Source organism: Microchirus variegatus (genome assembly GCF_963457635.1).
Source record: "Microchirus variegatus genome assembly, chromosome: 15".
NCBI lineage: Eukaryota > Metazoa > Chordata > Actinopteri > Pleuronectiformes > Soleidae > Microchirus > Microchirus variegatus.
The window spans coordinates 13,858,446-13,884,486 of record NC_139816.1 but is presented as its reverse complement, the minus strand read 5'-3'; the positions used below and the strand labels follow the sequence as shown (position 1 = coordinate 13,884,486).

Below are 26,041 nucleotides of genomic sequence, written 5' to 3'. Positions count from 1 at the left end.
TCCCCGCCTCGTTCACCATTAGTAATTCACAGACAGTAAATGCCTCCCGGCATCGAACTAAGTTTGTTAGAAGCAAAAAGATGTAAAAGTCAACAGTTAAGATGTGCAAAGCTGTAAGAAAAATGCAAGAATTTCGTTTTATTTCTGTCTCTCTGCAATTCATCTGCCTTAGCTCTCCCAGAGGAAGATACTGTAGATGCCTGCTGAGTCACTGCCGTGGGCCAAACTCTGCCCCGCTCACTACATTAAAGCAGAAATACTGCTGAGTTTGACCTGCTGTATAGGTCCACGGAAAGCTGATTTATTAAGAGGGGAATACTTGAAGACAGGCTGAATCAATTTCACAGATATAGATTAGAATAGGACGGCAGAGAGACAGAGAGAGGGAGCTGTTGATGAGCTGAGAAAGAAGCATCTCAGTACTGGATCTTGAAGAATGAGAGGTCACAGAAGATTCCTAGAAAGTAGATGAAAAGAATCTCCCATCGGAATTCAAAGCTTGGCATGATACATAAATGGGACAGTTAAAATAAAAAAATGCAGGATTGGGCCTTTGAGTTTGAGCCAATTCGACTAAAATGTGATCTCTCCCTCTCCTTTTAATGCAAAGTTGTATTGGCTGTGAAGTCCTTCAGTGACGAAAGGAGCTGAAAAGGCAGCACAGGGAGTCAGGGGAGGCACGGGAAGAATCCCAATCACTCTAAGATGGAGCCACAAAGTTGAAAACTTCTTATAAAGCCTGCGACAGCAGCCGTCCCTTTGGACCTGAAGGATGAGCAGGCTGGAAAATGGGAGGATGAGATAGGGTGGTACAAAGTGTTGTCTGGAAATAACACGCTGCCCTCCTCCAGTCACTACCTCATTGACTCTGTAACCGTTTGTGAAAATTACAAAGGCTCCAAACTGCAGTAATTATGCTCTGCTGCAACAAAACATTCCTCCGTTACATTCCACAGAAGCAAAAGGGGACAGTGGAATTTCTGGGCTATAGGAATGATTATGAATTAGGCAAAAGAATAGCACAAGATCATTTTCTGTCCTCAAACCACTTCAAGGTTGTTGTTTTTTTGATGAAGAATAGAAAATGAGACGTAATTTCGCTTGTGGTGAAGAGAGAAACCTGTCTCACCAAGGCTTGCACGTAGAAGTCATTTAAAAAAAGGCCAAACAACACAAAATGACTTCTGATGACTGGGAATGTTTTTGTGCTGCAGATCATTTCTTCTTTGCCACTCAGACGGTAACTGCCTCTATAGTCAAGCCCTATCCAGTATCAGTATAAGGCCAGTCAATTGTAGAAGCAGGAGCAAAAATCATCTTTTGTGTGGCTGTTGTGTGCAGTTTGTAACCTCAAAAAGTCCATGAGGTCTGGTGGGTGTCAGTGTGATCAAAAAACAAATTAAATCTTTCATATGATGGCGAATCTCATCTTTGAACATCACGGAGAGAGCTACAGGCGAGACTTGTGGTCTCACAGCGAGTTTTGAAGTCACAAATGGATACTTGAATATGAGAAAGGACAATAAGTAATTTGGTCACATATATACGGCCTGGATGTCTCTGGATCAAAGAGCTCCCTGAGCACCTTTGTTCCACTCAGCAACTATAGAAAGAGAACGTCTGTGTGGGAAGGTTTATCTATAGGCTGAATAATATTGTTGTGATGCCACTGAGGGCTCCGACACACAGATGGAATAAAAGCACCAACAACCAGAAAAACAAATTATCTGAGCTTTGGTACATTTCTACACAACCATGATTTCCTCATAAAAATGTGAAGTGCCTGTATCTTTGCATGAGGCCTCTAGAATAATTTAACTTGAATACGTTGCGGTTTAGATGTTTGTTGTTCTCGTATTGACTGCTTCCAGCATTGCACTAGTTGTCAGTAGAAAACAAAATTGCATTCATTCCTCCTTTCCCCTGCTGTTATTTATCCTTTGGGGCTGCACTTACCTGATATTGACTCTGTGGTAATAAAACCAAAACTTGAAAGAGATTGCCCTCTTGTGGTCAAATTGTATAACGCAACAAGTCCAAGCAACTGCAAAGCAATGACAACATTGATTTAGTTCACTTCCATTCTGATTGGAATGGAAATCAGAGGGGGAAAATAATCTGAAAGACTGATCATGAGTGAAAAATCCCGTTAATCTGCTTACATTATCCAAGATAGATGCTTACAATGAAGAAGGTGTCAGAATAAAACTAAAATACAATGCTGTGGATCCATCCAACAGAACAAGACAACTAAGATTAAACTTGGCTAAACTATCAGTGATTCTCAAACGTTTAGTACCAATTAATCATCATAATATTGAGCTATCGGAGTAACACCATTATCATCATTGCAAATCATCACAAAGTCAGGTACAGACCTTTCACAGGAGGCAGATTTATTCCCAATAAGATAATTTGCTCTCTCATCATCCTCCTCTTCCTCAAACGTACTTTGGACCAGGGTCTCTGCAGGTTTCAACAAGTCAAATTTAAGACTTTTTAAGACTTTTTAAAGAACATAATGAATACAATTTAAGACCCATTTCAAATCCATACTGGCAAAAAAAAAAAGTACAAACGACACAAAGGAAAATTGGAGCCACAAATTGTTGAACTTGCACTTACTCATCTTATGCAAGCAATTTGGCTTAGCTGTGGGCTTTCTGTAAGTTTTCTCCGCTGCTATGCCAAGCTGTAACGCACCGCGGCGTTACAGCTAGCTAGTGTGCCCGCCTTGATAAATTGTCACCGGGCAGCACAGGTGACCTACTTTAGTTCCGCGTTGTAGTTACGTTATCGCATCCTCAAAAATAGAAACATTTCAAAAGCGTGGAAGTTTATGCATGTTTTAAATAAACGTAACGTTAATAGATTTTTAAGACCTTTCAACATTGTATTTAAGACCTTTTATGAGATTTTAGGATAATTTCAGACATTTTAAGGCCTTAAATTCAAAATGTTGGATTTAAGACTTTTTAAGACCCTGCGGATACCGCGAAATTAGATTAAGATGGAGCAGGAGATAAGGTGACTCCATTTATATAATTATGTTGTTTTATTTCCTACACCCTCCAGTCAAAATTCCTCAGTTCCAATCACACGCCCTGGTATATGCAGAGTATTGTTGATTTTCATCCAAGTAGCACCAGAGGAAGCTGGCGCCACAGTTTGAGAACCTGGGAACAAGAGCCACAAAATAAACCACATCTTCCAAATGCTGGTAGTTGTTTGAGGAAACTAATATTCATTGATGATGGTCAGGAGATGGAGAAGTGGGGGTCACTGTTTGTGTTGACGCTTGGTCGTCTGGTTCTGTCGCGTCCTCGCGGGATCAGACGTGGCTCGGCTCGACTGTCCTAAGGCCTTGTCCCTTGAGTTCAGCAGCGCAGTCTGCTTCACAAGCGTGTTCCATTTTTCCTTCATCCTCCTCAACGCGGGCTTGACGTTGTCACACTGGGCCTTGATCCTCCTCCTCTCCACCAGGAGCTTCTCTCTCTCCTGCACAACTCGCTGATGGTGCATGCGGTGAAAGTCTCGGCCTTTCTCGGCCTTCCCCAGAGTGTCGGCGGCCACGCAGGCGTCGCGTCTGTACTCGTCTCTCTCCCGCTGCGCGTTTTTCACTTTCATTTCCAGGCGCTGGATGTCAGTGTACATGTCCGGGATCACCGTGACCTGCTCTGCATCCAGCTGCCCTTTCTGCTGCAGCTCGTTCCACTCCGTCTGGAAACAGTCAAGTGTTTGAATCATGCCCGTCTGAAAGAGAAAGTTGCGTAAAAACACATCCACGGCTTCGGGCTGGAGGGAGATGCATGTTGCGTCTGACGGAGCGGTGACCCGAGCCTCGTGATGATTGTTGGTGGACATCGCTGAAAGTGTTGAATCCTCCTTGTTAAATTTCTTCAAGTTTTAGTTCTTCATTTTCCTTTGAACACATCACCAGCTCATAAGGACACTTGCTTTCATGTAGTCTTATGTCGTCATATTTCGGAGGAGAGTGTGTTGTTGCCATGGAGACGATGCTTTGTGATTACCATGGAGACGACTTTTGTGTTCGTTAAATAATTTGTTGTTGCTGTTAATAATCAACAATAATGTTTTGTTTTTTTAACTAAAGTATTTTTATTTATTAATATCGACTTTTTAAAAAAGTTTGTGTTAAGTGTAATTTTGATGGCGCCCTTACTCCCTCTTATTTTGGTAGACGGAGATATAAGGTATTACGGAAGTGACGTTTTCTTTCTTTACCCGCTGCCGGATGTTATTATGACTGTTGTTCTGCTACTAGCTTTAATACTTAGAGCCTGCACGATTTTGTATAGTTCGTTTCCGCTGTTATCAAAATAAAAATGCCAAGTGGCTAAAAGACAAAATAATCTTATCAGTTTGTGACAATAAACAAAATGTGTTATAGTGCATGATAGTGTCACTCAAGTTTTGGAGCGGGTCCAGCCATTAATAGTAGAATAATTGAATTTTTACAACTACAATTCATACTCGTCACAATTAAAATTACAACTAGTCAAGATGACGTGACATATCTAAATCCAGATGGTCAAACTTGGCGTAAAAAAAATGTAAAAAACAAAAACAAAAAAAAAGCTTAATAAAACCGGAAACCGGTGTTACCAGTTCACGTCAGTGCCCCAGCGTTCCTTCCGTCATCAAACAAACATGGCGGACTACCGAGAGGCGCCCTTGGCCACTCGGCCAAAAACACTGGATCCTAATGAGTATTTCAACCTCTCGCCGGAGCACAGACGCGTTGAACAAGAAAGGGCAGCAATGCGAGCGAATCTGAAGAGGCAGTATCAGACGCAGCTCAATAACCCGCACAGACAAGCGCTCATTGTAAGTGGATGTATGCTAGCTAGCAATGTTACCCTTGAACAGGACTCTGAGCTGTTTAATGGGATGCAGCTCGTCGGGGAGGACACAGAAGTCACAGTGTCCACGTTTAACAGTCCGTACTTTTGGAATAATGTGCGAGGATATATGCTGACATGGCGCTAATTCGTTATTCAAGCCTGTGAGCAAACGCTAGCTGCTCGAGCATGCTAAATGCTGCTCTAGCATCCACACAGCCACAGTAAATAATAGTGGACCATAAATACTGTTGCTGCATTGTAGCAGAATTAGACGTCATTTTAATTGTATTTTTATATTATATTTATATTTATATTTATATATATATAGAGAGAGAGAGAGAGAGAGAGAGAGAGAGTATTCCAAACCCTGTGAGTTAGTTTACCTTCTTTCAGCCCGATCAGGTTGCTTCCACCTGTACAGCTGCAACAAGCCGCTCAGTGCTGTCTGAAGCGGCTCACTAACATGACATTGGCTATATGGGTATAGCCACTATACACTTGTTAAACTTGTCGAACATAATATTTACTTAATTTAATTATTTGTTTCTGTCTGTCATATCTAGACATAAGCCTGATAATGTTCTGCATTGTTTGTGTACATTGGTATAAATAGTGGTTTTACTGTTACTTGTATTACTCCTGTAAAAGGTACATCATTGAATTGCACTGTTTTGTTGATACAGGAAGACCCTGCGCTGACACGTTGGGTTTATGCACGTGCCAACCCTTACCCACATTTCAAGCCAACATTCAAGACATCTCTGTTGGGTCTTATGTTTGGAGTTGCCCCACTCTTTGGCCTCTACTACATCTTCAAGACAGACCGGGTATGGTGACACAAGCTGCAGTGAAATATCACACTTTGCAAAGTGTTTTATTGAATGACAAGATTCACCTGTGCCTTCTTGAGCTGCATGTTTTAATAACTACTCTCTCTGTTGTTGTGAAGAAACAGATGTATTGGTAGATGTTAATGTTTGCTTGCAGAACTGGATACAAATCAATCCTGGACACAACACTTAACATATTAATAGTTAAGAGAACTGTGTACTCATCTTTAGGTTGAATTAATTAAGTGAAATTAAGTTATTTACAGTACTGTGCCGAAATCTCAGGGCACCACAAGCTAATAGAGCAGATATTTTGGGCATGAAGTAGTTGTACAAATATAGGTTTTACCAGTAACATTAATCAGGGTTTCATTCCAGGGTCATGCTATTGAAGTGTTAGTGTAGATCACACTAAATTCTTGTTTCTAAAATAACAAAAACAGATACAATTCAAGCTTAACCCTCTAATGACCATCATGATAAATCAGGCCACTTTAATGTTATGGCTGTAGTAAAAATTCAGTTACTGAATGATTTTGCCCCTTTTTCCAACATAACGTTCACTTTCGATATCTGGCAGTTATTCAACCGTTTAGGAATTACTGTACTGAGAAGCTGACGTCACAAAGATGTGACGAGCTGATGAAGCTCATGTATACCATGTCCATGTATGTATCACAATATTCTTAAACAAACTGGATCAAATCATCAATTATTTTACTTGGTATAATGCAGAGACTATATAGTGTTGGGGTGTTACGATTCTGATTTTTATTCATATGCTGATAACAAATAGAGGGCATCTCAGATATGAGGGGAAAAAAATGTTGTGGATAAAAGACTCATTATTTCCTTGTAGGTGAATAGTTGATCTGGTTTGCTTTTTTGGTCCCGGCTCCATTCATGATAAAAAGTGCTGCCTGCTTTCATTTTCCTCCCCATTGTCATGGAGATTCACCCTCGCCAGTGGAAATTCAAGGAAGAATCTGGTCCAATTGTCACGATAATCATGTTCGCTTCCGTCTCTTTGCTGCGAGGGGAGGGGGGAGGCAGACCGCTTAAACGTCGTTAAATGCTCACTCATAAAACATGTGGTTGAGAAAATGTCCAGAAGGTGAAAAGGGTGAGGGTGATATGACTTTGTTGCCATGGCAACTGCACTAACCCGTCATCTGTTTGTTGTCTGTTTTACAGGACCGGAAGGAGGAGCAGATTAAGGCTGGAACCCTCCAACGCAAGTTCAGATTGTCAACATGAGCTTGCGATGTATAAAGACCTCCTGTGCGTTCTAGCGATGATGTCGGCGTGTGAAGTTATTAATAACCAAATTAAAATATATTGTCAATATCAATTGTGTTGGATTTTGATTATTGAGGTGAACGTGTAAGTAAGAGGAAAGATTGTGAATGTGTGAATCATTTTCAAGTCCATCATTTGTGAAGTTATTTTACTTTCTTTTTTTATGCTGCTAGTCCTTACTGGAAAGTACAGCTATATATATATATATATATATATATATATATATATATTGTATTTCATGAGATCAATATATTAAATATTAAGTAATTACGTAATAGTTTATTTAGGCCTTTTTGTTATTCATCTTCAAAGTAAAAACTAACATTCAGTTTTTAATTTCTCAAATGAATGTTTCTCTATTAACTGTTAAACATTAGAGCGTACAGACACAATTCATACAGACTAGCTGTCATTGTATTCCCCAGTATAAGGACATTCATAGTTGGTGAAGAATAAGTGTCTAAATTACAGGGTATGTTTTCAATTCATAAACCTGATCAAATAACTCAAGGAAAGGCTAGTTCTCCAAAATTGGATAGTTATGTCAAAGAGTGAAATCAGGACCTTTATTTTGGTTAAACTGCTGAATCAACTGGTCTAATTCTTGCTGGGCTTCCAGTTCGGATTAAAGTGGCTGCGGAGAGGTTGCCAGCATTCATAGTAGGTCTTGTCAAGCCTCTGACACGTCTGCAAACCCCACTTGGTCACTGCCATACTGAAGGATGACTCGAACATAAATGCCTGAAGGAAAAAGACACAGATTCCACAGAACTTTAATTAAGATACTGTTTTTTTCTTTGAAATTTCATCTCAATTTATATATATATATACATATATATATTTTACCATGGTGCCCTCAGCCACCCTCTCAGGTTTTAGCTCAGAAGTGCTGTTCTTCTCAAAGCAGTCGAAATCCGGGCCGTGCGGTGTCATAATGCTGTGGAGGCTGGCCCCTCCAGGCTGGAAACCCTCCTCTTTGGCCTCGTAGTGGCCTTTGATCAGACCCATGAACTCACTCATGCAGTTACCTGTCTCCGTTTAAAAGAGAGGGAGAAGCTGTAACGTGGTGCAGTGTGTGTGTGTGTGTGTGTCGAACAAGGAGCACAAGCTGTAACACTCATTTCCACCAGATGTCCTTACAGATCTGTGGTAAACCCTGACAAAGCTCACTGTGATGGGGGCTTCAGCAGTTTTCCATCTTTACACAGCCCATGTAAAGACATATTAGCTTATGGCTGAATTGTTTCATTTAGAAATGGAACAGTTCTCATAATTAATACTTAAAGGTGCATTATGTAATAAATCTAAAGCAACTGGCCATAAAATCCTCCTAATATGTCACAGAGACTCAGGAATAAGTTCATATAACAAACTGAACTCACCAACAACAACAGTTCAGCCAAAATATTTGCATTAAAAAAAATATTTTTTTATATTTTTTAATATATTCAGTAGAGCCTCAGCTGCAGAGCAACCACGGGTTGGCAGTTACATCAGAAAATGAAACCTAAAAGACCTCTGTATTTTGCATTTGAATGTAGTAACCGTTTTTGGCCACATTCTTACATATGGCACCTTTAAAGCTTTCTACAGTAAAATGTGCTAAAGTCACTTTTCACATGTGTGGTTTTTGTTCTTACGGTGATAGTATGGTGGACGGAAGGTGCGGTCAGCCACACCCCACCGCGGGGGGAAGATGACAAAGTCGGCAACGGCCACACCAGGTCGTGTGGATTTGGCAGTCAGCACGGTAAAAATGGACGGATCCTAAGATTGTCAAAAGAACAAAACATTACATGTTATATGTATCTTTAAGGGGTAAATTAACCCAACTTTTACAAAAGGCAAAGTTAAAAACATGACCCTCACCGCATGGTCGAATGCCACAGAATTGATCACCATGAAGTTCTCCAGGTTGTATTTGTACGGCGTGTAATTCCCGTGCCAGGCAACCACGTTGAAAGGAGAAAAATCCTATATATATATATACACACACACACACAGAGAGAACAAAACAAATAAGACTAGTCGACCAAAGCAACAAACACAAAGGATTTAAAATTGAGATTTTCTCAGAGAAAGGGGAACAATGAATAATTTCTTTGTAATCTTAAATTCCCCAAGAGTTCTCCTTGACATAAAGACAGATGAAAAAAAAAAGGTTTATAATGACAAGGGTTGATTGTGAAAGAGGGTTTGCTTCATTCTTTCATTCTTCTCTTTCATTCCCCCTGTTCTTTTTGATACAAGGCTCCAGGTATTATGGGGTAATTGGCCACACAATCAAACTTTACCAAACTTTGAGCATTTTGATGCTCGCAGCAGCACAGTTATTGGGGGAGAGCAGCGGTAACAGTGAGTGCAGGGATATTTCTTTATCTTGATTGTTAAATCCCAGAGCAATTTTGTATAGTTTCTCTGTTCTGATAATGTCAGTACGAAAAAAGACATTCAACAGGAGCTCTGAAATCAATACAGTTCATTACGACTCAAGATGCCTCCTGAGTGACCTCGATGCTCCTCACACACACACACACACACGCTCAAAAAAGTACAATAAAACAAGCCAATGCACACACAAATATTCATACATAAGTATATTCACACATAACTCAGAAACACCAAATCACACGCATACGATTTACAGGAGTTTAAATATATATATAAAAAAAAAGGCCTTTAAGGACCCAGGGTGGGCAACTTCTTTAGCATTCATTTATGGTAACTCCACCACATGCGATTAAAATGAAGGGGGAAAATGGAGGAGAGCGAGCACTTGCACACACATGCACACACACAAAAAAAAACACAACACAAACATATTGGCCCAGTCAAGCAAATAATAAGTTAATTTGAGCAATTTTAGTTCACTGCAGGGGAAAAAACCAGCAGGAGCAGGCGGGAGCAGGCGGGAGCAGCAGCCGCACCATCTTTCCTGAGATGAGGCTCGCGTCCCCCGTCCACACCCCCAAACCCCCACACCCCCACCCTATTTTCATACTCCTGTGGCCTCACCCCACATACAGTGCTCGTGCAAGGGCGGAACGCCAGGAAAAGAGTGTCAGGCGCTCGCGGCCTTTAACCTCCAGCACATGGCGGAGCAGAAGCTCACAAGAGAGAGATGGAAACTGTTTGTTTCGCGACAGCAGAGACGGTATCTCACCTCTGTGTACTTCCTACGATGAATAATAACAGTGTGGTTTGACATGGTTTCCACATTTACAACCCCCCCCCCCCCACCTCCTCCCTGTTTCAGTTTAAAAAAAAATAATGTGTCGATTCAATTATGTGGACATTTTTAGAGGGGGAGGGATCAGTGGTGAACGGTGAAATTAATGCTTAACTTGTGAAAGGTTTTTTTTTCTTTCCCCGACAAAGCAGGTACACTGTCTGCGTCTCCAGAACGCCTTAACTAATTATGAGTGATTAAGACTCATTAGGGAGTTGAGGCGGAAACCCGCTGAATGGATTACAGCTCACACTTGTATATTAAATCATCAGGGAATGGCAGTTCCATCGCAGGAGCGGCTAATGGATCATATGCTTCACTTGGGCAGTTTCCTGTTAGTCAGGGTTTGGTGGTGTTTACTGAGGCAGACGCAGACCTAAATAGGGTAAATAGGCCAAATATGGCAATTATGCGTGGGGCCCCTGTCATACAGCGCCTGTGTACATGTGAGTGTAATGACACGCGGAACATTGAAATAGCACAAAAGAATAAATAAAAGGAAGAAAAAAAAAAAGCACCTGTTGGCAGGCGAAGAGCTTCCCTTGGTACTTGTTGATGACGGTGTAACCTGTGGACAGTGTGCGGTCCTCATACCAAGCAACCGGACACAGGAAATCACGCGGGTTGGCCAAACCGTTGGCTCCTGCCAATAATGCACACATAATTATATTTTTTAAAAAAGACACAAAATGACACAAGATTCATATAATCATATTATATTAACAATTGTTTTTAAATAATCAGTCTATGAAGGGGCGTCACTGGATTTGTTGATACTCAAATTCACTGTGTCTCGTCATTGGTTGAGGGCTCTGATGTGATGGAACACTTGATTATGTGCTAGGTTGGGCGTGATGGAACAGTGTCTTTCAGGTGGAAAAAGCAAAACGTGCGTGTTGATTAGCGTTACGATCAAACGTTTTGCCCAACTTAAACAGGGCCACAGCACTTTCAAAGGTCAAAACTGTCTTGATTTAAAAAAAAAAAATAAAAAATGTGGGAGACCACAGACACAACAAACTTTGTAACTGATTTTTAACATTTTAATCCAGTCCAGTCATGAAGCAGGACCACACACTTGGTGTTTAACGCGGATCTCGCGTGATTTAACGTGACTTCAGAATATAAAAATACATGAAGTCGTCATGAAGTTAATAGCTGTTGTGTCTGCGATGTTTTGTGCTGAGAAACGCAAAGCAAAACCGTGGATGAAGTCATGCCTGAGAACATTGGCTTGTACAAGTTACAAAAGCCCTGATGTAAATTATCTCCATGACACCTTACTTTACGTTCTTTATTTGTTGTTGTTGCAGTTTTCTTGTATGCATTTGTAATGTAATCATAGTCTGTTAATCCCTCACACCTCAGGGTAATTTGGTTTGATAATCTGTTCAAATCATCCTAAAATCAAAAGCACCCAGAATGACAGAAGGGTCAGATCGGGACTGAAATCTGGCCACTGATACTATTCTGCCAAATACCCTCCTAAATGTGACACACTGGACCTTTCATTTTGGGAATATCTGGTCTAATCTCTGGTCTATATGAAGAGCTAATGTTTATATACTTCAAAAACAAAATTACTGATTTGGACGGAGCGCAGACATTCAGACACAGATTCAGAGATGTTGTACAATGACCACAAATCACACAAAAGCAACACACCTATGGGTCCCAGGTCGGGGATTTCAAAGTGGCACCCATACACTTCCAGAATATAACCTCTGGTTGCTCCGAACACATCCACACTGAAGCGCATCCCTTGCTGGAGGAAATAAAGGAGAATAAATTAATTCTTAGTTTTTGTGTCACATATAGAAGCTGCAATCAAGTATCTATTAGCGATGGATAATCCCCCATGATTGAGACATATTTTATTCATAATATTTTTATTCTTTGAAATTTAATTTTTTATAACAAAGGAGTTTCCCATTTTGGGGGGATGGTTTAAGTCCATTTATCTATTCAAACGTTACAGAAGGAAGTGGTTTTTGCCAAATTCAGAGGAATTTGACCCAAATAGACAAGATACGCTTGTTACATCCTGACTGTTACTATTACACCATGCCTTATTTTTCATCCCTACTATAAGAAATTGGTAATAATTATGACAATAAGGTATTTTTTTCATGTTATTTGGATTAGAAGGAAGTCTATTATAATACATAATAAACGTGTGTAAGTGCTATGGTAAATATTTATATTGTTGACTGAATTATATATATTGGTTTAACATTCTGTTTTTGTCTTTTTTTATACATTGCTTTTATTTCACCTCGTTTCATATTGTGTCTGTTTTGTGTATTTATGCAACGCTTATTGTCAACTGTTTTAAATGTGCTATATCGATAAATTGGGATTAGATTGGATTATATGGTTGAGGTTTTGATACGTCTGTATGTCGTGATTTCAAATTTAATTGAATTCTTATTTCGTTTTAAAGTCAAATTGGAAACAAACAAAATATCAAACCATACCCAAGTATAGAAAGTTAGGTTTTGGGAGCAGAAAAAAACAATTCTGGACTTCCAAGAAAAATAAGGAGATGGAAATAAACACCTGGATGACACAGATCTCGTTCGGCTCCACCATCATCTTCCCAAACTCTGTAGTGATCAAGATCTCACCCTGCTGGGGAACTGTAGAGAGAAGAAAATGTGAGGCAGGAGACGGACGGAGGGATTGAGCTATCATTGTTCTTGAGATAACTGACAGTGAAAACATCAACAGCACTTTTCCTCACCAATCAGAAAGTCTCCGTCCGAGTTGTTGAAGCACCTGGAACAGGAAAACAATTGAAGCACAGGGTTTATGTTTTATTATTATTATTTATTTTTTTGTTGCTGCCTGTTGAAAATACATCTATTTGTTACAGGATGGAGCGACATTTGCACACAAATACACGCTCACCTGTTCACCATGGACGTGTTACACGTGTATACGTGGACGCCGATGCCGTTGCGAGATTTGGAATCGCCAGCTCCACAGAGCGTTTGCAGACCCTGGCAGATGCAATTCAATAAATTCAATTAAGGTTTGTTTATCAGGGACAATGCAGTGAGACAGAGTGGAGATAAAGTACATCTGATATATATAGACATTTGCTAGTTTGCAACTCCTGTCCCTGGCTTTTCTGAAATAAAAAATAAAAACCAATATATAAGACCTATTTCTCATCTACCGAACTCTCATACACTTCATAACAGACCGTCCTTGAGACTACGTATTAAAAGTGGGTACTACCTTGTTCTTGACCTTTACAGTCAAAAGTTTTGACCTTTACAGGGAAAGTTTCATTAGGCATTAAAGGACTCTTATTATATCCAATTTCTCCAAGTTAAACTAGTTCCCTGCCATGTTCAGAACTCTCTGTTTAGTAGTATCTCTTTAGGTCCATCTTTAAGTAAAATGAAACTTAAGGGACAGGAAATGACATCAGCCACAGAGGCGACTGGGAGCTAACAGGAGTTAGCATTTGGTAAAATTATCATTTGCAGGCTCTAGCAGGCACATTGTTGTCATATATAACATGTATCCACTGGACAGCTAAATCCTCTGAGGCTGGAAGTTTGTGTAGGACTCTGTGCTGCACTGTGGAGCCAAGAATAGAACTTTTCGCCACAAAATAAATAACTTACAGCCACAAAGTCCACTTTCTTCTCTGTTGGTTTGGCAATGGTGAATGGAAGCCACCGCAGCTGGAAGAGAGAAACATCAGCGTCAGCCAATTAGGAGGAAAGCATCGTCAAAGTCAGTGGTGAAGAAGAGTTTTAGTTTTTTTATTCTTAATTAGACATATATTAGTTTATTGTCGAGTGAGAAAAGAAGCTTAATGAGCAGGAGTCTCTTAAAAGCTACCTGGTTTGGATCAGGCTCCACCTCGTCCCAGTTCTCCGACAAATTCCCACATGGCACTGCGGCAAAAGGCTTATGTTTGACAGACGGGAGGATTCGGTACAACCAGCTGGAGGAAAAAAAAAAAGGAGAAAAGGATCAGTATTTGCTTGTTGATAGCGTGGTGTATTCATATCAGAGGAGCAGGATATAACCTCCTCTTATTGGCTGGTCGTGGGCAGGTGAAAGCAGAGCCGGAGAGCTGCTCAGCGTAGAGGCCGTAGGGACAAACCTGAGGATTGTTCTGTAGACGAGAGAAGAAACGTGATCTTAATGTTATGCACAAGAGTATTTGTTGGCCCAGCTTCGAATTTTGTGGTTTCTTTTACAGGTGGTTAGCAAAATAATGAGTGTCAATAAACATGTGAATGAAAGGCAACTTAGAGCCCGACCTCATGCCTCTTTACGATTAGCTTTTTAAATGATTCCTGTGAAACACATTAGTATCATGTCACTAATTGAACCACACAATCAGTGTTTTGTGTTTATGTGTTTGCGAGCTACCTGTCCCTCAGGTAATGATCCGGGACAGCGAGGGTCTTCGGAGGAGAACTCGTTCCCAAAGCCGCTCAGATACTGGAACAGACAAACAGTCAAGGAAAAAATTAAAAAAGAAAAAATACATCACGCAGCTTCATTGTAATGCAGGATAAATGTGTTCATGCTGGTTATAATTAAATCTGAAGGCTTGTCATTAAGGCTTGTCTTTTTGTTAATTGTCGTCATATTGATTCACATTAGATCTATGATCAAACAAAACAAAAAACAGACTAATTATACAAACACCCTCCATGGAGAATTTTGGGCAATTCTTCAATTATATGACTTCGATCACCAGCCTCCGATATCTGCCCGTCACCAGTGAAACAACATGGACTTTGCAGATGGTAAAGAAATCTTGCCGAGTCACAGTTAGCGTGCAGAAAGCAGGAATGGTTTCCATATGTGTGCGTCCGTGTGTCAAAACATTTAGGAAGCACCAGTGTGTGTCTCTTGTGAGAGAATAGTGTGTAAAGTAATACAGCAAATGTAAAAATATAGCGGTTTAGGAAGGGTCAAAAAAATAAAAACAAACACAGTAGAACCAGTAAAAACCACACTGGAGTAAATGGTTCAAAGGTGTGAATTAAAAAATGTAATGGAACACAGTGGAACATTGAGGTAAAAAAATGTGTTGGAAATAAACTTTACTCCTAAAACAAGTTTGTGCTGCTGTTCTTTTTTTTTTGTTTTTTTTCCCAAAAGAATCTCAGTCAACATCTGGGCAGCTGCGGAATGCAGCGCTCTGATTGGTCCGACTGAACGCCTCCCTCCACTCAGCTCAGCTGGTTTGCCTCTGTTAAAGTTTAGTCCTTTTATACACGTTTCACTTTTTTTGCACACAACATCAAAAGTTGATGAACACAACACTTTCTACTTTAGTTTCCAAATGATATGGGAACACATGTTTCATGCTTTCCAGAGTATTTTGAATCTTAGTTTGTTAGATATTTAATGTTTTGGTGACTAAGCACTTTCAATATTAAAAAGTAGATCTGTAAACTAATGTTGCCTCACCTTGAGTCCAGCCATTGTTGTGTTGTGTTAAATTTCCGCCAGCAGCTGTTTTGGTTAGTAATTTGTGTCAATGATGTGACTCTGACTGCATTCAACTAAAGTCCACTGCAGAAAGAGTGTGTGCCGGTGTGAAGTGAGTGGAAAAAAAGGGGGCTGGATTTATTCTCTTTCCTCTGCATGGTTTCAATTAAGCATTGACAGGCTCTGTGACGCAGCAGCAGCAACAACAGCAGCTGCAGCTGCAGGGCATCCTGCAAAGGGGAAAGGGCACATTTCTGGTCAAACAAGATCCACCGTCATCGCCAAGATAAATAAGAACAAAGGCTACTTTTGTTTGCATGCAACACAGGTAACGAGGACACTGGGAAAATACATTCAACATAGGAAAGATACTGCAAATGGCTGAATAAATTAATATATTCTACATGGTAAGGTTAGGTTAAATTAGGTTAGGTTGAATTTGGTTAGGTTACATTTGGTTAAGTTAAATTTGGTTCGACATAAAAAAAACAAATTACAAACAACAATTTAACTGCACAATTTTTGTGGCAGACTGGGGGTAGACAGGCTAAAGTAAGGACGAAATTATGGTGTAAAATTGCGAAATATTTTTACTTACAATACTTTGGTGCAGGAGAGTCTGTGTTTTACTGACTTTACTTTCCACTAAGAAAAGCTTGTCTAAAGGTGAGATATTGTTGACTTAAGTGGCAAAAATATTCTCATTCATCCCTGCTGGCAGCCATGTTTTAGATAAAGCAAGTATCCCACACCGCACTCCCTTGCATGCAGGATTCAGTGTTGATATTGTGCCGACACCTCACAGAAAAAGCATTTTAAACTATCCCTTTAAGACCCACACAATCCACGTAGCAACCTCCACATGCCGCAGTGAGCAATTCATTCCAATATGAAGAACCGCAAAAGCCTGCAAGAGGCCCTATACATTACTTTAAGCAAAAATGTATTCAGCTCATTTCTTGAGATGGATGCTCAAACGATGGGGACCTAATGTCCCCCGTGTGGCATGTATCAGAAAGAATCAATTTTGTCTTTCTCATTCTTGGCTCGCCTCCCCCTCTTCTTGTCTATTTCTTTCATTTTTGGGAGGTGTTGGGGAAGGGTAAATGATGGCAATTCTCATAGCGAGGCGCAAATAAACTCGCCGCGGCAGAAGTAACTGTTCTCCGGCGAGGCGTGCAGTCAGGCCCGGGCCCCCCACTGACAGGCAGTCAAGGTGCTGTGCCAAAGACGAGAAAAGCCAATGGCAGGAAAATATCATGTCCCGGTCTCCGGAAATTGATCTGTTCCTTGTAGGGAGAAAGAAAATGAGGGATTTTAATTTCATCCCCCCCGAGTCTGATGATAGAATTCTAGTGTAGCCTATTTGAGTCCAATCTGGGTGGTGTGTGTGTGTGTGTGTGTGTGTGTGTGTGTGTGTGTGTGTGTGTGTGTGTGTGTTTTAAGAGAGGCAGGAATAGCTGGAGACAGCAGAGAGGACACTGTTGTTGTCTTCTGACAGAGATATCTATGCATGTGTGAGTAGGCCATAAACGCTTTGTTATTAGATGCCTGCTGAACTCAATGGCTTTGATGGTAAATGGTACACTCACCTGGCAGAGTCTATCCCCGTATGCGTAAACAGGAAATCTGTCTCACGCACACAGACAGTGGTAGGACTATTGTGTGATGTGATGACATTTTTAGCCTTTCATAGCAGATGGGGTCCACACACACACACACACACAAGTACAGTATGTGCTATTTATCGCCACCTTCTGACCTGTGTGGGATTACCAAGGGTGTGCAGGAGCATTAAAGTGATAGTTCAGATTTTTTGTTTTGTTTTGTTGAAGTGTGACTGCATGAGACTGTCAATACTGACTGCAGAGAAAAAAAATCATCCATTTTACATCACAGAAGTTGTTGAGCCGCTGCTGCAGTCATTGTTGAGTTTACACCAAAGAAGGCAGCAGTAGACCAACCGCTCCCTGTGTCCCTGCAGGCTCAAAATGCCGATTTTGGTGCGAGAAAGTGGGCAATTTCAACATTTCCATTTCCAGTCACACCTGTAGACTTACGCTCACACATATGTCATTAGGTGAGCCTTAAAGGTCCCATATTATATCCTATTTCTCCTAGTTAAACTAGTTCACTGGTGTCTTAATGAACTGTGACATGCTTTGGTCAAAATACCATAAGGATGAAGCACCACAGCAGTTCAATCACCCTGCCAAAACAGCCCTGTTCAGAACGCTCTGTTTAGTAGTATCTCTTAAGGGAAACTCAAGGGACAGGAAATGACATCAGCCACAACTGGCTACTGGGAGCTAACAGCAGTTAGCATTTGGAAAAGTGATCATTTGCAGGCTCTAGCAGGCACATTGCCGTCATATATAACATGTATCCACTGGACAGATAAATCCTCTGAGGGTGGAAGTTTGTGTAGAACTCTGTGCTGCACTGTGGAGCCAAGAATAGAACTTTTCATGGACTTCCCGTTTTCGGATGCCGTTGCCAGCACTCTCGCGTGTTTTACGGACAAAGCGGAGCTCCGCGAGGCAACTAACTTTATACTTAAACTGAGGAGGACCACAACAACATTAGGGAGTCATCTTTTTTACACTTTGGCGACTGGTAGGACCTCCAGAGTCCCAAACATATATATTTAAATTATTAAAAAGTTGATTTTGCATAATATGGGACCATTAAGTCCAGTTTAGTGGCTAAAATCAGTTCTTCTTCCTTGCCGACAGCCGTGATATCAGTGTACAATTGTTTCTCAGGCCTGTTTTCAGCATCGGCAGCGTTGCAAAGTCAGTGCTAACAATGTGTCCGCACCTCATACAACCACACTCAAGGAGTGTACAGCAACTGTTTTTCTCAATCAATTATTAAGATGAAGATTAGCCATAATTATAGTGCTTCTACGAGAGCTGAGCACTATATCTGCTAAATTTCTGTATCAAGTATATTTGATTAAATTAATCAGGCAGTGGCAGGTAGCAACAACTAATAATTAGTGCGTTCTTATGCATGTTTCTGTTTCTGTTTCTCCACAGTAATGAGATTCTCTCACCCTCTCTCTATTTGACTCAGGGCAGAGAGAAATACAGATATAAACACGAGTCACAATTCAAAACACCACATAATACATTATAGATAGATGTTGTAGCGACACAACACATGAAATTGAGTCTTTTGTTGGTCTGCTGATATCACATCCAAAAATCCAGCATCACTGCAAAACACATCAGCGATTTTGAGGGGGAGAAGCCGGAATGTGAGATTTTTCTGTGGAGCCGCAATAACTGCGTACAATTTGATCAACACATGGAAAAAAGAAAACACGTTATAACTTAACTTTGTGAAGGACGTATAAGTACATGTGACATGTGAACTGTGAGCACCTGGCCTCATCCCGTGTATCGCTGAAGGGTAACTGCTGTATTTGGATGTCAACGTCGAACAAGAAACGGCTCCGATTCTTGTATTTTGTAATTACAGCCCTGTTACCCACTGCTGCACCTTAATGTTAAATGACTCCTGACATGATCCACCCAGTGGCGCACACACTCGGAGACACACACATCTGTGACAGCTCCATTTAACGCTGATTAGATTTGCAAGGACATGTAGTATACCCTCTGTGCCAACTCTCTCTCTCTCTCACTGTCTTCCCCTGAGTAGGTCTTGCTGTATCCTATCTATCGTCGGTAATATTATGCAAATGGTTTAATATGAAGATAAAAGACTGTTGCAGCGAGTGGCGCTCTCCTGGTTCACAGCCTCGTGTTTCCAGGACGATAGCTCTAACAAGGAGGGCACAATTTGGGAGTCATTAAATGATGGCCTTCCTGACATGCACCCGCTCACCACCGCCACCACCCGCCCTACGTTGGCCATTAAAGCAGCTCACACCCACACCAAGACACACACACACACTACAGACGCCTTTTAGTGCCAGCTCCCAGTTTCTTACACATCACAGTGTCACAGAATAGAAAATTACACTCTCCTCCCACAGAGAAAATTGCTTTGGAATTGCTTGGTTATAAAGATGTGCTTTAAAGAGAGGGGGTGCATGCAATAAAAAAAAAAGGACACACAAACACAATTACTTGAGCACTCCGAGGACAATTCTTACAAATTAATCTAAGGATTTACCAATTATTGATGTCAAAGGAATTGTGTTGCATATCTTTTTTTTTTTTTTTTTTTTTTTTTTAAAGCACCGCTCGTTTTTGTCTTTGCATTCGAGCGGCTTATTATGCAACCCCCCCCCCCCCAAAAAAATGTACAAGTTGGTTTCAGCACACCCCTCAGACAAATCAATATTAATAAAAGAAATGGAAAATAGCTCGTAACACTCAAGCTGATGAAGGGAAAACATAATTTGATGTGCCACAGCAGAGACTCGAGTGAAGGGTCTGAACACAACGAGTTGAAAGGTGTATCAGCATCAAGAGACAAGGGAGGCGTGACAGAGATGAATGTGAGAAAATACAGAGTAGGAAATGGTCGAGAAGACGGAAAGAAAGAAAAAAAACGACAAGTCAGAGTGGACAAGGAAGGAGATTAGTTCATGTGGATGAGTGGATAATGCCAAAGATGCATGAGACGTCCAGGGAGGAGAAGGTACAGAAGGGATATGTGTGTGTGTGTGTGTGTGTGTCTGTGTCTGTGCTACAAAGCCAACACAACACACTTACACACACTTAGTTAATACTAAACTAAGATTAGAATCTGGATTTGTGACATGTGTTGAACTACACAAAAGCAATAAAGTCACAGAAAGGCCCCATATTTCCCATGAAGGGAGCTTTTAAAAGAACAAAAACAAACAAACAAAAACAGGGCCACTGCAGTGAGCACTCATTGTACACACTGCATCCTCTGCCACAAAAACACGGCCAACAATTCGGAGTCATTATTCCAGAGAATAAAAATGTCAAATGACCTCCTGCTAACACTAACTAACAGTGCGATGCTGTCATTTGCATTTGCATTGTCGGCATAAACACATATTGTTGATTAATTGCAGATGCGTTGATTTCCGAGGATGCCTAACACATCAAAATACACAAATACATGGAAAATAAAGCAACAGAATTGTGTTGTTAGATACTATACTATACGTCTGTCATCTTAGGCCCTTCATACACATCATCCCACAGTAAAGTGCATCAGCATAAAGGCTGCAGGTAGAGTCACACTTCATTGCTTTAGCTGCTGATTTCGACGTTATTCGCTGTCCTTCAATACTAACAAATGCAAAAAAGCTTCTGACATTATGTTGTACATTAGTTTGTACTACGACGCGGTATTCAAACCAGTCCCGCTTGTTTACATCTTTGTATTCACTCATACATATGAGCTTTAGTGTCGTTAACATAAAGTACCCCGTGAGCAGGTAATGAGGCGCAGTGAGCCATAATTTTCTGCCTATAAGATATTCTGTCGCGCTGTCTCTGGGTCTGACCCAGCAACACATCAGACACCTCATCACAAATAGAATTAGCTCCCTGGATAGAAGCGAAATGACAGTGGCTGGGATGTTTGGCTGGAAGCGTAATAGCATTGGGGTGCCGCTGGTGGGGCTTTTTTTTTCTCCCCCTTGGAGGGGAACCAAAGGGCAGGAGTGTGTATCAGTTCAGACACTTAGCATGGTGCCAGTTATACCATTCACCCCTCCCTATGAAGCCTGTGGACAGATAGCGAGGATGCCTCCTCTCAATCTGCAGTTTAGCTAGGTAGTTTTGAGGAGTAGTCTGCGATGTGAAGAGGGGAAACTTGAGGTGAATGGTCTTTGGACAACGAATGAGTGTGTTCAACATCAGAGGACGAGGAAGGTGGTTTATATCTGTGTGGTTTTCTTATCCAAGTGACTGGTGTTATATCAACCTGGGGATGATTGTGTGTGTGTGTGTGGGCGAATTTCGGCGTGCACACAGCGCCGTCGCCATACATGCATGCGTACGTGTGCGTCCGTCCCCCCCCCCCTGCACCATCATTAGGTCGTAGGCAGGCGCAACGTTGGGGGGTGTAGTTTGGATGCTCCTGCTCCTCTCAGGCCAATTTGGGGGGAGAAAAAGCACTTCTATGGCCTGCAAGTCTGAGGGTCCCCAGCGGGAGGCAGCGCAGCCCTGCAATCTATATTGGATTTATTCCTTTCCCATCAACAGGCCCCACACACCCCACTGAGAGGAAGTCTCGACTGCACTCACTGTCCCCCTAAGACAATATGTTATGGTACACACATGAGTTCATATAATCGCGTAAACACACACACATGCAGACACACTCAAGCAGGCCTGCACACACATCTTAGTCTAGTCTATCTTCATGGCACACTCCCCCCACAGCAAGGAAGTTGCACAGGCACACTTTGTGTCCCTGTGGGAGCTGCACTGAGGTCAACATACACTGAGATTTGGCAGAGACAGACAGAAGGACTAGAAAAGGAAAAAAATCCATGCAGTTGATTTGAGGATGACCATTGCTTCTCTTGAAGAAAAATATTGTTCGGATTCTTAAAGGCCAAGGTGTAAATCCGCATTTCTTTCACATTATAACAAGGGGGTAAAAAAAAAGAAGAATTTACATAAAACTCAGACAAGGTCAGGGAGAAACGAGGTTCTTAATTTAGTCTAATCAACTGTCATTTGCATCGCGCCATTTGCGCAAGGTATTGCCACTAACTGAATAAATGGACTTCTTCAGACTCAAGGGGGGGCACTCGCGGTTTTGATAAACTGGCAACATAACTGATCTGCATATATTACTTTGATTATCTCATTACTGGGATGATTCTTGCGGGATTTTTTGACACTCGGGCGCAATCGAATTAAAATGAAGACGCCGCAATCAATAAAAGGGCAAACGCGGCTGAGAAAACACGCGGCGCCGCGGGTTTGCATGGTCAGCTTGTGGTGATGATGATGATGACGGTGCTGATGATGGTGGTTATGATGATGATGATGATGATGTGGCAGATAATGGTGATGATGACCCCTTCAGCTCTGGAGCTCGTGGACTCCGCAGTGGGCTCATGAGAGTATCTGGCTGTGGATCCCTATGATCAAAGCAGTAATCAGTGGAGACAATGGGGGCCGTGAAATTGCCGCTTTCGTGTTGGTGACCTATGCACCTGCCATGAATCCAAGAGTGGCCCACAGGCGGCTCACGTTCCCCCAATCGATAATAGGCCTCACATCTTGTCCGACGCAAGCCATCTGCGGTGGAATGATCGTGCGTAAAAACGCACAACCTGCAGCACCGTTTGGGAGCGGGTGTGGAACATCAACTCATCTGAAAGTGTGAACAGGTATCATCTCACCACAGCCATGGACTGACGAGTGACACCGACGAACTGAGGCAGTTGGATGCGCTCATGGTTTGAGTCACCTCTCCAAATGACGCACGACTTTCTTTCCATTCAGTGCCACATTGTGACAAGTGGCTCATTTGTTGCCATACACAATTTACTTGAGGGAAGAAGATTTGGAGACTCCTTCCTCTCTCCTCCTAATAGACTCTCACTCATGTGCACACTAACCCGGAGCAAAGACACACGTCCACATTTTAAATTCATGATGTAAATAATTATAGGTCTGGGAAATTGATTTCCCTCCGACCTTCTCCAGCGAGCGAGGCCCCCGAATCCACCAGAAAAGCTACTTCTGTTGAAGCATTAAGTCATTAATTATTCTCCTTACATAAGGACAAATTATCGAGTCAGTTGAACGAAATTAGAAGCCTTTGTTTCTGATCAGACCGCATTACCGCTGGAAATTACGGATGATGGCTGCGTGCGCGCTCGCCTTTGTTGTTTCGATCATCGCCTGTCGCTCTGAACTCGCGCTAACAAAGTCATTAAATTGACTCCCTCTCGCTCTCATTATGCGGGCTGTTAATAACCGCTAATTAACTTTGCTTACGCGCGCCTTAAAAGCCTCCCTCCCCTATCAACACACACGCGCGCGCGCACACACACACTCACACACTCCCTTTCCTCCCTCCCTCCCGTCTTTTCCTGCTTGGCCTCTCAAGCAGAGCAAGTGTCCAATTATGTCAGAGCGCAAAGATGGATAGAGGATGAGTCGTCGTCACCAAGGCCACAAGCCAATTGATGCGTGTTAGTGGACAGTTATTTACACATGTTGCTTTGCAACAAACCTGCGGCATAAAAAGGAGGATTAGATGTGAAGTAGCTGCCGGAGAGTCTTATTTCTGCGTATAAATACGGACATGATTGTCTTTTTGAATACATTACGTTCCTATGGGGTCATGGATACAAACGCACGAGGTCAAATCGGTCACATGGTGGAGGAAAGGGCACGTTATTTAGGTGCAAAAGAGCTGTAAAAATGTACGTTTAGGAGAGGCCTGTGATGCGTTCAGGTGTCTCCACAGTGCTCTGACAAGCATGTGATACGTTTAGGTGTTTCACCGGTGCTGCGTTCAGGTGTTTCAGCAGTGCTCTGACAAGCATGTGATGTGTTTACACAGCTAAATTATCCCCATGTCCATACATATATACGAGCACTGCAGGGCATTTACCTGTAACGGCAGTGTGCAGCTTCCTCCACGAGATGGCGCCATTCGAATGACCTGTTCCTGACAGTGCTGGTCCTAAAGGATGGACTTCATGGCCTTCACTGGAAAAGACAGAGACATAGAGGTGTGAGAGTGTTGCATTTGGTGCTATTTAAACATATCGTAAAAACAATAATCTACACATGAACTATGCTTGGCTGACACGAATAGCCCAACATGAATGGCCACAGTGCGTGGCACCAAGTGGATTTATCAGTGTATAAAAATACGGCAGCAGTGTCTGAGCCTTTATAACCCGGATATGAGTTTATTAGGTCTATCAAGTGAGTGTGTGATGAAAACAGAGGGGGAGGTGGTGGTGATGAAATCATGCAGGAACAGCAGCCCACTCTCTATCACCTGCGCGTCAAATAGACGGAAAATTGGAAATGTGAAAATTGCGTTCAGGCTATTCCGGCCCCCCCCCCCCCTTTCTCTAATGTATGCGCGTAATTAGTGCATTTAAACAAAGCGCGGGTGTCCTGCTGGCTGAAATGGCGGCTGACATCTCTTTTTCCACAGGGTTAATAACAGTGTGCGGATAAATGAATCAAATCGTGCCCCCCCAAATTACAGAGCGACTCTAAATACTCGTCTGTAACACGCACGTCTGTTTGTGACCGCGCGGGTGTGGAGAGGAAGGGGGGGGGGGGGAGAAAACAGAGGCATAACATTTTATATTGTTATTACACTCATTACATTGATTTGCGTGCAAGTAAACAAGCTCGGAAGTTTGTGACACCGCAACAACAACAAAAAAGTTGCGGATGCGCACTTTGTAGAGACAGGTGCACAACTGCTTATCATTCAATTACACATCATATTTTTGGATTGTTTAAAAAGAATCAGGCCTCAAAATAACTCTCCGTATTGTTTCTGTAGGTAAAACACTTCTAAACAAATACAAATATTATTAATAAAGCATGTTCCAGTTTACTGTAAATCTTAACTAAACCTGACTCTGACCTTTATGTGGCTTCAGTCCCAATCTCACACACACACAAAAAGTTATTGCTTTAAACGCACAAAAGAAAAGTTAAAAAAAATAAAATAACTCGTGCAATTTTCTGGACATATATTTTATTGTTATTTTTCTTTTTGCTTCTTCGATGCTGTGGCCTGAGCGGAAGAAAAGGAGAGAAAGAGAGAGAGAGAGAGAGAGAGAGAGAGAGGCAGATGGAGAGAGTAAATTGCAGCTTGCTGAAGTTTTTGGATTGAATTCTGAAAATGATCCTTTTAACAGTGATGGGCTCTGAGGCGAGGATGGGGGTCATGCCATTCACAGCGGGTTAAATAGACTTTCATTTAAAATTACATTCTCGATCCATCTCTCCATCTCTCCACTGCGGAGTCCCTGCGTGCGTGCGCGCCACCCCGGCTCCCCGTGCGGCGTCTCAGCATCACTGCGGCGCCACCCGCACTTCTTTCTTTTTTTTAAAAAAAAAGTCTATCGTCAGACTCCAGCAGAGGGAGAGAGAAGAGCAGGAGACAGACAGACACGCTCATATTAATCATGTTAATGTTGCACAGTCAAAACACAACACGTTTTAAAACACTGCATCTTAAAACGGTGTTTTATTTTATCATCATATTTCGTCTGTTTGATTCAGTCTGACATGGATTCCCCAGGTGCTCTGCACTTCCAGGCTGAACAAAAACTCCGCGCCAGATTATTATTATGTATATAAAGGATTCAAACCAGTTCTTACTGAAATAATAAAATAAAGAATAATACTTTTTAATAATTAAATAGTCACAATTCTGTTTAT

General features: G+C 41.7%; 2 protein-coding genes across 2 annotated transcripts; one reads left to right on the top strand and one right to left on the bottom strand.

Annotated features, from left to right (window-relative positions):
* The first annotated feature begins 4,654 nt into the window (after positions 1–4,654).
* Positions 4,655–7,040, top strand: ndufb4 (NADH:ubiquinone oxidoreductase subunit B4). Its single transcript, XM_083901907.1, has 3 exons — positions 4,655–4,848; positions 5,549–5,692; positions 6,890–7,040. Exons 1-3 carry the CDS (start codon positions 4,672–4,674, stop codon positions 6,950–6,952), a joined length of 384 nt encoding a protein of 127 aa, XP_083758033.1. The 5' UTR covers positions 4,655–4,671; the 3' UTR covers positions 6,953–7,040.
* Positions 7,041–7,591: 551 nt separating this feature from the next.
* Positions 7,592–24,330, bottom strand: hgd (homogentisate 1,2-dioxygenase; the record flags this gene model as incomplete). Its single annotated transcript, XM_083901545.1, has 14 exons — positions 24,237–24,330; positions 14,622–14,693; positions 14,273–14,361; positions 14,082–14,187; positions 13,862–13,921; positions 13,134–13,225; positions 12,967–13,001; positions 12,783–12,862; positions 11,889–11,988; positions 10,742–10,866; positions 8,864–8,968; positions 8,635–8,761; positions 7,841–8,022; positions 7,592–7,735 (listed from the first exon to the last, which is right to left on the bottom strand). Exons 1-14 carry the CDS (start codon positions 24,276–24,278, stop codon positions 7,592–7,594), a joined length of 1,359 nt encoding a protein of 452 aa, XP_083757671.1. The 5' UTR covers positions 24,279–24,330.
* Positions 24,331–26,041: the final 1,711 nt, after the last annotated feature.